Raw genomic sequence first — 13042 nt, 5'->3', positions numbered from 1 at the left:
TTATAGAAATCTATGGCACATTTGCAGTACTGTGTGTGGTTCTGGTCACCTCACCTCAAAAAGGATATTGCAGAGTTGGAGAAGGTTCAGGAAAGGGCAAGCAAAATGATCAAGGAAAAGCTTCAGAGTTTGGGACTTTTCAGAGAAACGGTGAATAAGAGGGGACGTGATGGAACTGTAGAAAGTTCTCTCTCATAATACTCAGGGATGTCCAAGAATGCTGGAAGATGCAGGACAGATAAGAGGAAGTCTTCCTTCTGGCAGTGCATGAACTATGGAACTCCCTCCTACAGGAGAAAGAGATGGCCATCAACCCAGAGGACTGGGCAAATTTATGGCTGCCAATGGCTACTAACCCTGATGGCTATGTTCTGCCTTCACTGTTGCAGGCAGCAGACGCCCCTGAATAACAGTTGATGGGAATCGCAGTTGGGCAAAAGGTGCTCCTGTTCTTGGGTCCCACTTGCAGGTTCCCCATAGACATCTCCCACTGCAAGAACAGGAGGTTGGTCTGTTATTTATTTGTTGCATTTATTTGTCCCACCTTTCCTCCCCACTTTGTCCTTACAACAACCCCGTGAGGTAGATTAGGCAGGGAGTGAGTGGCTGGCCCAAGGTCATCCTGTGAGCTTAGTGGCCAAGTGGAGATTTGAAGCCTGGACTCTAACCATGACGCCACCACAGGTTCTCTAGCCTTGATGGGCTTTTGGCACGGCTTTTTAGAGAAAAGCTTAAATAAATGGTCCTTTAAAAAGAAAAACAAATGCCAAATCAAAGTATCTCCCCTCAGAAATATTGTGATCCTTTTCTCATATCGCATTGTCCCTGCAGGATCAACCCTCTCAACCCCAACCCATCTTTCCCCCCCTGCGCCTCTCACTTTCCTGGTGCGTAAAAATCTCCGCGGGGAGGATTCTTGGAGGGGCGTTTGTGCGTGTTTGGGGAGGTGGGAAGGGGGCTTGCTTTGGCTGTCTACCGAGAGAGATGCTGCCGCCGCCGCCGCCGCCGCCGGTGGTGGTGTGCCCAAAATGATGGGATGCGGTTGCCAAGGTAACCAGACTGGACGTCAGCGCGCGCGCCTGGGCATGTGTGCGCGGCCGCCGCTCCGGGCTGGCTTGTGCGAGGTGGGTCCAGCGCGCTCCTCCTCCTCCTCCTGCGCGGTTGCGGATCGCGGCGGGGCAGGCAGCGGCAAGAAAGAGGAGGAGGAGGAGGAGGAAGAAGAGGGGCCGATCTCTGCCCCCCTCCCGCGCGCCGGGCTCTCGAGCACCCCCTCTCCATCCCTTCCCAGTCGCTGCAGCGGCCATCTTCGCTGCCTCGCCCTCCGCAGCGCAACGTGCGCACCGGGCGGAGGCGGCCGCCGCTCGGCTCGCGGAGCGATGCGCGGCGCGGAGGAGCCGCAGATCGCGGAGGACATGTCAGGTAGGTGGAGAAAGCGTGGGGAGGAATAAGGGGGGGGGGGACAAAACCTGACCCGAGTGGAGGCTCAGATGGGAGGGTGCACCTCTTTCCCCCAAAACAGCCCAAAGAGGAGTCCTGCTGGGTCAGGTACCTTTCTCCAAGGTGGCCTACAAGACTGCCCCCACGCTGGAAGGGGGGTGGGCTCTCCCAAACAGGGCCCTGAAGTGGTGGCCCCTTTCCCTCTCTGATCATCTACTTGAGGTAGATTGCCCCTGTCCATGGATGCTCCCTTTAGCTTATCCAAAGGCTTGTTGGGCACCTCTCTCCACCCGATCCCGGAGTCTGGGTGCAGCAGGGCAAAGCCACTAGAATAATAACATTGTAGATTTGGAGGGGACCCCCAGGGTCATCTAGTCCAACCCCTTAAAATGCAGAAATCACAGCTGGAGAATCCCTGACTCTGAATCCGAGCTCTGTTTCCGAAACCTGCAATGAAGGAGAGTCCCCTACCTTCTGAGGGAGGCCCTTCCACAGCTCAGAAAGTTGTTCCTAAGGTTTAGTAGTCGGTTCGGGAGCCACCCTCTGGAGCAGCAGAAAGATGGCTATCATATTAGCTCTCGGTCTTCTCCACATCTCTTTGAGCCTCTGGAGTTTAGAAGTGTGCTACCTCTGGAGTTTAGAAGTGTGCTACCTCACCTGTCTCTCTAGCTAATAGCTGTCCTCAGTAAGCCTATTCAAAGGGAGGGCAGTGATTTGCACACACCCTACTGAAATCGATGGGGCTTCCTGCCAAGCCTGAGCACAGGTTGTAAACAACGTTTGACAAGTAGCAGATGTTCTTTGGTGGCCTTTGCAAGCCTGATGGGACAGCCTAGGAAAGTGTGCCCCTCTGGGCCAGGTGACCAGTTGTCCTTCTGATCCAGTATTCCGTCTCCAGAGAGACCTCAGGGAATTCCAAAAATGGGAAACACAAGAGGGGAACTTATCCTCTGTTCCTTTTCATTTAAGAACATAAGAAGAACCCTGCTGGATCAACCCAATGGCCCATCGAGTCCAGCACCCTGTTCTTACAGTGGCCAACCAGATGCCTATGGGAAGCCAGCAAGCACATGATCAGTCTCTCCCCATCTGTAGCATTCAGAAGCATCACTGCCTCCTACCACAAAGGCACAGCTTAGCCATTGTGGCTAGTAGCAGTCAATAGCCTTCTCTTCCAGATATTTTTTTCCTAATCCTCTTTTAAGACCATTCAAGTTGGTGGCCACGTCTGCCTCCTGTGGGAGTGAGTTCCACAGTTCAACAATGCACTGCATGAAGAAGGGCTTTATTTTATCATTGGTCCTGAATCTTCCAACATTCAGCTTTATTCAGCTTCTAGTGTTTTGAGATAGGGAGGAAAACTTCTCTCTGGCCACTTTCTCCATGACATGCATAGTTTTATAAACTTCTATAAATTTTATAAACTTTTATAAATTTCTCGTGTCCTGGGGTTTCCTTCTGAGGAATGGGGAGGGCCCCACTTGGCTCTAAGCTGATGCTGGATATATCCTCAGTCCATTTGTCTCTAGGCCTCTTCGGAAACTGCCAAAGAGGCTCCCTGCTGTTGCTACTAACTGACGTTATAGTGAACTCTGAAACTTAATTAGCAAAGTCTACTAGGTGGGTTCTCAGCTGTTCACTCCTGTCTTAGTAACCTGGAAGCTTGCCTTGCTAGTTTTAAGAGGTTACCATATTAGTCTCCAAAGGATGCTAATAAATAATATGGTTATCCATTTGCTTGGTCTTTGGGTGCTTTGCCTAATAATGTTTCCTTTTCTGCTTCAAGCTGCTTGAAGAAAAAAGTTCCTTAATGAGCTAACACTTCAACAGTTGGCAAAATTTGTCCTGTTTTATGGGGAGGGGTTTTTGAGTTACGGGGGGAACCTCTGAAGTCCTGCACCCCCTGCCCTAGAAATACAGTGGTACCTCGGGTTAAGTACTTAATTTGTTCCGGAGGTCCGTACTTAACCTGAAACTGTTCTTAACCTGAAGCACCACTTTAGCTAATGGGGCCTCCTCCTACTGCTGCTGCGCCACCGGAGCACAATTTCTGTTCTCATCCTGAAGCAAAGTTCTTAACCTGAAGCAATATTTCTGGGTTAACAGAGTCTGTAACCTGAAGCATATGTAACCTGAAGCGTATGTAACCCAAGGTACCACTGTACTTCTGCGACGTTGCTGCAGGAACACACATACTTTCAAGCCTCTCATTTTCAAGTGCTTCTGCCAGTAATCTTGACAACAACCCTGTAAAGTAGGTTAGTATTGTTGTCCCCATAATGCAGATGGTGGCTCTGAGGCTGAGAGATAGTATCTTTAAGGGCAGAGGCAGGGTGAGTCATGCAATATGTTTGGGAGGGGGTTGCACTCCCCCTTAAGAATATGGGTTATAATTGCTGGATCTAAACTCTGATCCTGGATACCCAATAATAGCCACTGTGACTATTACCTTGGCAAGATCCAGCTTAGATTACTATAAGGCACTCTTCATAGGGCTGCCCTTGAAGAATGTTTTGGGAAGGGACAAATGGCCATCTTCAAATATAATAGCCATTTCAAATATCTGCCACATGGAAGATGGAGCAAACTTGTTTTCTGCTGTTCCAGAGGGTACAACTTGAACCAATGGACAAGCAAGGAGATTCCAATTTAAACATGAGGAAGAACTTTCTGACAGTTGCTGGAAACCGCAGGAGTGGAGAGTGATATTGTGGTCAGATCCTGCTTGTGGCTTGCCCATTGGGTCATTTGACTGGTCACTGTGAGAAAAGGATGCTGGAATACTTTATCACAAGCTCACCTGAACCTGTGACTGAAGGCCACCTGCTGCACCAGAACTGTAACAGCACTTTGCACCTATTTATAACCTGCCTTAGTTCAATCAAAGTCAGCATACATGGGGTGGTCTCCTATGCAGGCGCTGACAAAGTCAGATCACCTTAACTTCAGCAAGGGCTGCACTAGGCACATTTTGGACCTTGTTCAAGGCATGCCTTAGCATTGGCCCCATGATTCCTGCAACAGCCCTGTGAGGGTGACAATGTGTTTGCACGTTTTGAACATTTTTTTCATACTTGCTGGCTGTGTGTGTGAGAGAGAGAGTGTTGGAGCCACACACTCTAACTGCAGTGAGTCAGAATGATGCAGCCTCAGAGGAGCACCCCTACCGCATCTCTGAATGAGCCCCCTTTCTGGACCTGGCCTCCTCTGCTGCATCTGCATTGGCAACTGAGTGGGTGGGCCAATCATTCCTGATGCAGACAAGCAGCAGAATGATCCCCTTGCACTGAAGGCTGATGCTAAGAAGTCATGCAGAGAAACAACAGGCAGAATCAATATTGTGCTGGAGGCCAGCACAGCCAAAGGCTTGGGGAAAAATAAATGGTTTTGCCTAGCACCTCAAAGTATGTTATGATGACGCCAGGCGAGCCTCCATAGGAAGAGCATTCCACAAGCAGGGAGCCACCACTGAAAAGGCCTGTTCTCCTATTGTCACCCTCTGGACCTGTCACAGAGGAGGCACATGGAGAAGGGCCTCAGGTGATGATTGCAGTGTCCGGGTCGGTTTGTATGGGGAAAAGCAGCCGTTATAAATAATTAATATAAATAATTTTTTTATTTATACCTCGCCCTTCCCAGTTTAAAAACCGGGCCTAGGGCGGCTAACAGCAAATATAAAACATTGATTAAAATGTGACTTAAAAACAGCATAAAATACAACATAAAATGCAGCATCAATATCAATAAAATTCAAAATTTCAGGATCATTTGGGGGGGGGGGAACAACAACCCAGTCAGTAGACATTAAATGATGACCAGGGCTAACTGGCCAAGTTGGTCCTACTATTGCCAGCAAGAAGACCAGGGAAGAATTTAAATGTGGGGTCCCAGAAAGGGTTTCTTCATAGAAGAGGAAAGGGAAAAGGGAATAGAGGATCAGGCTAATTCAAATTGAAGGCTGGGTGTACTAGTAGGTAGCCGTTGAGGTTCTAATGACCTGATTAAGTGTACAGCTAAAACAGCTGTTTCCTGGATGCCAGTTTATTGACTGATCCCTTTCCTTCCTGGTCTAGAAGAAGAGGATGGAGTCCTGGAAGATCTGGAGGAGTTTTATCCTGAGGAGCAGGTGAACACCCAGAAGAAGAAGAAGAAGGCCAAGAAGCTGAAGGAGAACAAGGTGTCTAAAGTCAAGAGGAAGAAGAAGGAGGTAGGTTTTCTTGGGGTTTCTGGGATGAGGAAAGCAGGAGTAAGAGGTTCACATTGTGTGATTGTCCAGTTTATCTTGAGATATTGTATGTACCTTCAGAATTGCTGATCTGGCTTTTGTCAGTGATGAGGACCCTTCAGGCCCAAAAGCCATACATACCTCCAGCCCTCTGGGTCTCCTCCTGTGTATCTCCTCTCAGCTGTTTAGCTGAGAGAAGGAAAGGACTTGATGTTACGCAAAGTGCACAATAACAGCTCCTTTCCCTTGCAAGGAGATCTGCTACAAGAAGATCAAAGCAATGGGAAAGGTGTCTCAGCAGAGAGGTAGACTTGTGCTCTTTGCAAATATGCAAAAAACCCACCCCAAAGAATCCATGTGTCAGAGCTGCCTCTAGGTCCCAGCTCACAGAGGACCAACGCTAGGCTGTTGTTATGTACAAAAGTCTTTATTGAGGTTCAGTTTCCATTTCAAAGCCACAGCGTGCAGCTCTACGTCTTAAACCCTAGATCGGCAAAGTCCCGTCTGAGTCTCCTCCCCTATGACACCAGTTTAAGATCCTAGCCCTGCTCCACCTCTTACGCTGCTCTCTCCTCCTCTGGGTCCTCCTGCCCGCTGGGGCATTGCCCTTTCTGGACTCTTCCGACGCTGAGTCGCTTAGCTCCTCCCCCTCCCTCCGGCGGGCTTTAGGACCCGGCTCCCAATCCTCATTCTCTGCTGTCCCGCGCTCCTGTACATTTGAACTTGCCTCTCGCGCCAACCCAGTGACCTTCCTCCTGACCGTTACACTACTTCTGTCACTGCTTCCCTCTTCCGGGATACTGGCCGGATCTGACCTCCCCTCCGTTGTCTGACTCTCCGATGGAGGTGTGGTCAGCCCTGCCTTATCTTCTCTCCCTGGTGGAGAATGCACTGGCCCCGATCCTTGGGACTCTTCCCCCCCACTCTGCTCTGGTGGGGAAGCTGGTCCTGATTTCCAACTACTGCTCTGGGAGTCCCTGCTGCCCCCTTGCTCCTGGGGCGTTCCCCTTGGGAGCTCCCTACCCTTGGCCACTGGCGCCCCCTTCTGTGAATCTTCCGATTCGCTGGAGAGGCTCATGGAATCCCTCGGTCCACTGTCCTCTTCTCCTACGCTCCCCCCAGATTCTTCCCCTTCGCTCTCCATCTCCTCTCTTCCCTGTGCCTCTGCTCCTGAACCCCTGACACCATGCATTTTGCAATTGCACACATGCAGTTTTAAGGATGCATTCACATTTTGAAATGTGAGGCTTCGGGTCGTTGTAAAGTAGTGCTTGCAGTTCAGCTGCTTGTGGACATTACAATTTAGGGAGGAGAACAGTATTTGTAGAGAGCAAGAGGGAATTAAAGGAGTCACGAGGGATTCACAGTTCACAGTAAGCTGAGGCATGGTTGGGCCCCCAATCTCAAGATTGCATGGCAGGCGCCTCAGCACCATAATGGGTTGTAGTCAACATTAGACCTAATCAGAGTAGACCCACTGAAATTGATGCACATGGCAAATTTAGCTCACTGGGCTCTCCTTTATTGGAGGTTTACAAGCAGGGGCCGGACGGCCATCTGTCAAGGATTCCTGCATTGCAGACGGCTGGATGGTGACCCTTGGGGTCCCTTCCAACTCTATGCTTCTATGGTTCAATAAATCCTGTAAATTCTAGCAACTGATATTCAGAAGCATTTATGCAGGGTGTAGCCATCATAACTGGTATCCATTGATAACTTTCTCTGCCATGATTTTGTCTCATCCTCTTCTGAAGCCATCCAAGTTGGTAGCCATCACTTCTTCCTGTGAGAGTGAGTTTCATAGTTTAATTTGGTGTTGCATGAAGAAGAACTTTATTTTACTTGTCCTGAATCTTCCAACGTCCAGCTTCCTTGTATGTCCACGAGCTCCAGAGTTATGTGAGAGGGAGATAAACTTTGTCCATTTTCTCCATGCCACACATTGTTTTTTTAAGCTTCTGTGATGTTGCCTCTTACTCACCTTGTCTCTGAACTATAAAGTCCCAAACACTGCAACCTTTCTTGGCGGGGGGGGGGGGTAATCCCTATCCGATGGATCATTTTGGTTGCCCTTTCCTGGCCCCACTGGACAGAATATCCTCCCTCTGGCGGCAGTCTGGATTTGCAAAGTATTAGCAGATGTTGCTGATGTATGTATGTCCTGGATCTCTTGGCACGAGAATTAGCTTTTAGTTTGAGGAAAGGGCCAAGGTGTTCACACTATATGCATGCACTAATTCAGAACTCTGTGAAGGCAGGATCCCGATGTGGCTGTTTCTGCCCCATCCTCTCCACCTTACCAGAAGTGTTTTCTCCAGCATCTTGGGCCTTCCCCTCCGTGTGATACTCCAGCTGCATTGCAGCACCTCATTTACAGTTTGTCCCTGGTGGCTGGCTGTAAATCTTGGCAGCTCGCTGCTGTACCAACCGTGCTCTGTCTGTGGATGGTGCATCTGAGGGAGGGGAGAGGACCTTGGGGGATGCTTTTTGGAGAGAGCGGGATGACGGGACGGAGGGCTGCCTGCGTTCCACGGTTCCACAGGCAGGACCCAGTTTCCTGGCCATCTCTGTTTTCCAACAGAGCAAGTTTCTAGCTTTGCGAAGAAGTGATCGGAAGCATGTGGACAACGCCTAGAGAAGAAATCCTGGAAGCTGGAAGGGAATAAGGCTGTCAAGAGTCAGAGGGCCTTTGACGCCTTCTTACCTTGAAACAGGGGAAAGACCGTAGCTCAGTAGTAGAGCAACTGCCTTGCATGCAGAAGGTCACAAGTTCAATCCTTGGTTTCTCCAGTTAGCAATGAGAAAAGACGCTTGCCTGAAAATTTTAATTTTATTATTTGTGCCCCACCCATCTACCTGGGTTTCCTCAGCCACTCCAGGCAGCTTACAACATATACAAAAACATAATAAAACATGAAACCCTGGAGAGGTGCTGCCGGTCAGTGTAGACAGTACTGAGCTGGATGGCCCAATGGCCTGATTCCATATAAGGCAACTTCCTATGTTTTTCTACATACATTCTTCACAGGGAAATGAAAATTATGCCCAGCAATGCAAATGCCCTTAATTTGCATCAAGGACACATAATTATGTTTGGAATTTGTGCAGAATAATGATAATAATGATAATAGTGTTATTATTTTAAATGTACAGAGTGTACAGAGTCCTGGCTGCAGAATGACATTATACAGCTCAGGAAAGACTAAGCAAGGCCAGAGGTCACTGCTCCTGATGCACATAGAGAGAAGCCCACATTCACCCTGGGAGTTTTATGCTCTTTCAAGACACGTGGACGAAATTAAAAGGATACACCCTCCCACGACAGAAATGAATGTATAGATTTCCTGCTCATGATTCTGAAGCTGCTTGGGCATGCGGGCAACGCCTCCTTTGTTTGGGTGAGCATTTGCGGTGTTGCTCTAATTAGCAGAAGTGTTGGCTCCTGCATCTGTCTGTCTCTCCTCTCCGGATTCTGGTAGCAATTTGCATCGGTTGACGGCACAGACGTGCGTGGGAGCGGCTCGCCCACCTGTTACAAAGAAGAGATGGGTGGGGAAACAGTGGTGGCCGTCTTCCTGGTGGTGACGCAGAACACCGTTCTCAAAGCCGATGTGTGTTTGGTGGGGGGGATGGAGAGGGAGGGGAGGTTCACACATCAACCTTTGTTGATACTGATTCTCAGCAGCAGCTCTGAGTTTAGGGCACCCCTCCTGGACTTGGTGCCCTACAGATGTTTCTGGACTGCAGTTCCTAACACCCCTGATCATTGGTCATGTTGGCTGGGGCTGATCGGAGTCAGGAGTCCAGCAACATCTGCTGGGCAAGAGGTTCAGGGAGGTGGGCTCACACTGACCTTATACTGGCTCTCCTGGGCTTCAGATGGGGGTCTTTCTCAACTCTCCCAGGGGATTTTCTGCATGTGAGGTGCGTGCTGCTTCCATGAGCCACCGAGTGGAACGTTTCCTAGTTGAAAGAAATGGGCAAAACTGACCAGCAGACAGAACACCTTGCTAGTTTATCTGGTCCTCCTTTGGGCTATCGCCGTGGCACAATCCAGTGACTAATCTTGGCATGTGATCTTCCCAGAGGCTGAACACTGTCAGAGAACAGGACACTAGGCTGGGCGGATCCTTATTTTGATCCAACAAGTTGCAAGGGGGGAGGGATGTTGGTCCTCTCAACGGTACTTCAGGCCGGATCCAAGTATCCATTTCTCTTTCTTTGAATTTAGCTCCTCTGTTTGTGGAGGAGAATGGAGAAGGTGCATGCAGTCATCTATCCAATTCTTCACTAAGAATGGGGTGGGCAGCATGACTAGGGGTCAGAGATTATGGGGATTTTGGTCCAAGAACATCTTGAGGTCCTCAGGCTGGGGGACAGAATCTTGAGCCAGACAGACCAATGGCTTGATTTTGTATAAAGCTGGTTCATCAAATCATAGAATTGCAGAGTTGGAAGGGACCCCAGGGATCATCTAGTCCAACCCCCTGCAATGCTTCTTCATGCAAGTGGCTTTGCCCATTTTTAGCAGGAGCTGATCTTACCCAGGACTTGTGCATACAGATAATAGCTGCCTTATACTGATCTGTCAGGCTATGAACTGTCCATTCTGAAGCCTAGCTTGCCACTTTAAGCAGTATATGAATTAACAGTTAATTAAAAATAATAATTACGGTTGGCAGTAGGTCTTGGGCAAAGACCCTGAGATCCTTTGAAGTGGGGGTGCTGGCGAGTGGCCCCTAGAAAATCCTGCATATGAGCTCTTCTGTCTTCTGATGGGGAGATTTTGGGTTTCCAGTCTTTTAGTGTGATGCGCTCTGCCCTGTGGAACTCCTTACCAGTTGAGTTTTGGTGGGAGCTGTTCCTGCTCAATATTAGATGATATTTTAGATGACAGATCTTTCATACCCGATTTTTCTTTTTTTCCTTTTTTTCTGCCAACAAGCTCTTACTGACGTGTTTGTGATGTTTGTATTGTGCTTTTCATTTGTATACCACCTTGCGATATTTTCTTTGACAAGGTGGCTCATAAATATTTAAATAAAAAAAAATTAAAAAATTATAGTGTAGATTATGTACTGTACCCTGCAGCCGCAAACTCTTCTTGATACATGTATCACTGCAGATGTGACCTGTGCTGTGCTGTGTGTGTGTGTGTGTGTGTGTGTGTGTGAGAGAGAGAGAGAGAGAGAGAGAGAGAAGAGCTCATTTCCCCTCTGCCTCCCCTGCATCTGCATATCTGTATCTGTGGAAGCCCCCCCCCCGCCCCCAATCCTCATTCTAGATCTAGATTGCAAGAGATAATTTGTCTCAATGCCTGCCATTTTGGCAGCCAAATGCATTTGCTGATTGTTCTCCACCGGGACTCTCAACAGGATAACCTGAACAGGAGGGAGATGTATTGACATAAAACAACCAGGCTGCTGTTTGAGTCTGAACATATGTAGATGGAAGTCCTTGTCAGGGAGGGAGGGAGAGAGAGAGAGAGAGAGAGATGGGATTTCAGTCAGTTCTGCAGAAATTACCATGGCAACCAATTATTCAGGCCTAAATTATAACTGTTCATATCGCCAGTGAAAAGCAACAGTAGATTTCTCTCTCCCCCCGCCTTTCCCCCGTTATTAAATGGAAAACTTGAAGGACACAGAATTATTAGCCAGTGCTGTCTTTGTGTGTTTCTATGATTTAGGTCCAGCTTTCCCAACCTGGTGCCCTCTTGATACTTTGGACTATAACTCCCATGGGCCCAGGCTAGTCCAAAACATCAGGAGGGGCCTAGATTGAGATTTGGGGGCTTATATCAAGCGTGAACATCCATCCGGTCATGATGCGAGCTGGTCCAGGGATGCTCAAATATTTGCAGGCTGGAGATGGTGCTATTCACAATCTGAGAGAAAGTAAAGGGATATTCTCAGGTGCATCTGGTGGCAGCTCCTCACCCCCCCCCCCCACAGGCCATTGAGAATCCAGATCTTCTGGTCTGCATAACCCCACCCCTTTTATCTGCATAGCCCCGCCCCAGGTTCTCTCATTCATGCTAAGCCAGGGGTTGGCAAAGTTTACCTCGCCTGGGCTGGTTCACTCCAGTGGAGCTCCTTCCATGGGCCAGATCATGTGCATGCGTGAGCGCCCCTCCCCCGCGATTTCCAGCGTCTGTGTCTGTGCAGATGCAATTTTTGGCGTCTGCATCTGTGTAGATGCGATTTCCAGTTTAGCACAGCGTGTGGGGACTCACCAAGCAGGTGGCTCGGTTCAGGGGTGGCTCGTGGGCTGGTTAAACGACCCCCATGGGCCGCTTATGGCCCATGGGCCTTAGGTTGCTGCCCCCTGTGCTAAGCTGTGATGGAAAGGTGGCATTCTGGGGGGAAATCCATCCTTTGTTGTTTCAACCAAGACACTCATGCATGGAACACTGGGCAGAGTGAAATCATGACTACAGAACCATAGAACTGTTGAGTTGCAAGGGACCCTAAGGGTCATCTAGTCTAAGGCCCTTCAATGCACAAATCACAGCTAAAGCATCCCTGACAGGTGGCCATCCAATCCCTGCTCAAAAAGCTCCCATGAAGGAGAGTCCACCACCTTCTGAGGGAGTTGGTTCCACTGTAGAACAGTTTTTATCATCAGAAACTTCCTCCTAATGTTTGGTCAAAATATCATTTCTTGTCATTTGATTCCATTGGTTCAGGTCTACCCTCCAGAGCGCGAGAAAACAAGCTTGCTCCATCTTCCACATGGCAGCCCTTAAGATATTTGGAGGTGGCTATGATGGCATCTCTCAGTCTTCTCTTCTCCAGGCTAAACATACCCAACTCCCTCGACTGTCTCATGTAGGCTTCCAGACCCTTTATAATCGGCCAGATGTTTGCACATCAGTTTTGGTGCTTGTGTAGCAGCTGTAAATACAAACAGCACCAAAAGCTTCAGGATTTACAGGGCAAGGGGGCAGCGGCAGTGACTTCCTATGCAGAGCATTCCAGTTGTGCCAGGGGATGCAGTTGGGTCTGCCCCATTCTGGGCTTCTGTCCCTGTCCAAGGTGCTGAAATCTTCCTGGCTTTATCACTGCCAGCTCTTGGTGCAGCATGTACTTGCCGCCTTTGCCAGATGGAAAGGGAAGCTGCAAAAATGTTGCTCTCAAGCAATCCTGGTCTCTTTTAGATCCATGGCATAAGTCTGTGCATCCGGATAAGACTGTTTTCACATTACATTTAAGGTATACACTCAAGACAATTTCAAGTGCTTGCATGACACAAATGTATCCCTGACCATTGATCATGCTGGCTGGAGGTGATGGGAGTTGGGAGTCTAACAACACCCAGAGCCCCCAGGATTCCCCATCTCTGGTTTTTTGGATCATATTTAGAATGCTCGACCCACTG

General features: G+C 48.9%; 1 protein-coding gene across 4 annotated transcripts in view; it reads left to right on the top strand.

The window, feature by feature from the left end:
• Positions 1–1087: 1087 nt before the first annotated feature.
• Positions 1088–13042, top strand: part of CHD5 (chromodomain helicase DNA binding protein 5) — a 59346-nt gene continuing 47391 nt past the window's right edge. For 3 of the 4 annotated variants that reach the window (XM_079986673.1, XM_079986672.1, XM_079986670.1), the window contains exons 1-2: positions 1088–1419; positions 5511–5644. In XM_079986673.1, coding sequence (XP_079842799.1) covers positions 1377–1419; positions 5511–5644 — 177 coding nt within the window. In that variant the 5' untranslated portion in view covers positions 1088–1376. The remainder of the gene's footprint in view (positions 1420–5510; positions 5645–13042) is intronic. The other variant, XM_079986671.1, reaches the window with a different exon arrangement.

This window comes from Podarcis cretensis (assembly GCF_951804945.1).
Source record: "Podarcis cretensis genome assembly, chromosome: 8".
Taxonomy (NCBI): Eukaryota; Metazoa; Chordata; class Lepidosauria; order Squamata; family Lacertidae; genus Podarcis; species Podarcis cretensis.
This window is presented reverse-complemented; position numbering and strand designations above follow the sequence as displayed.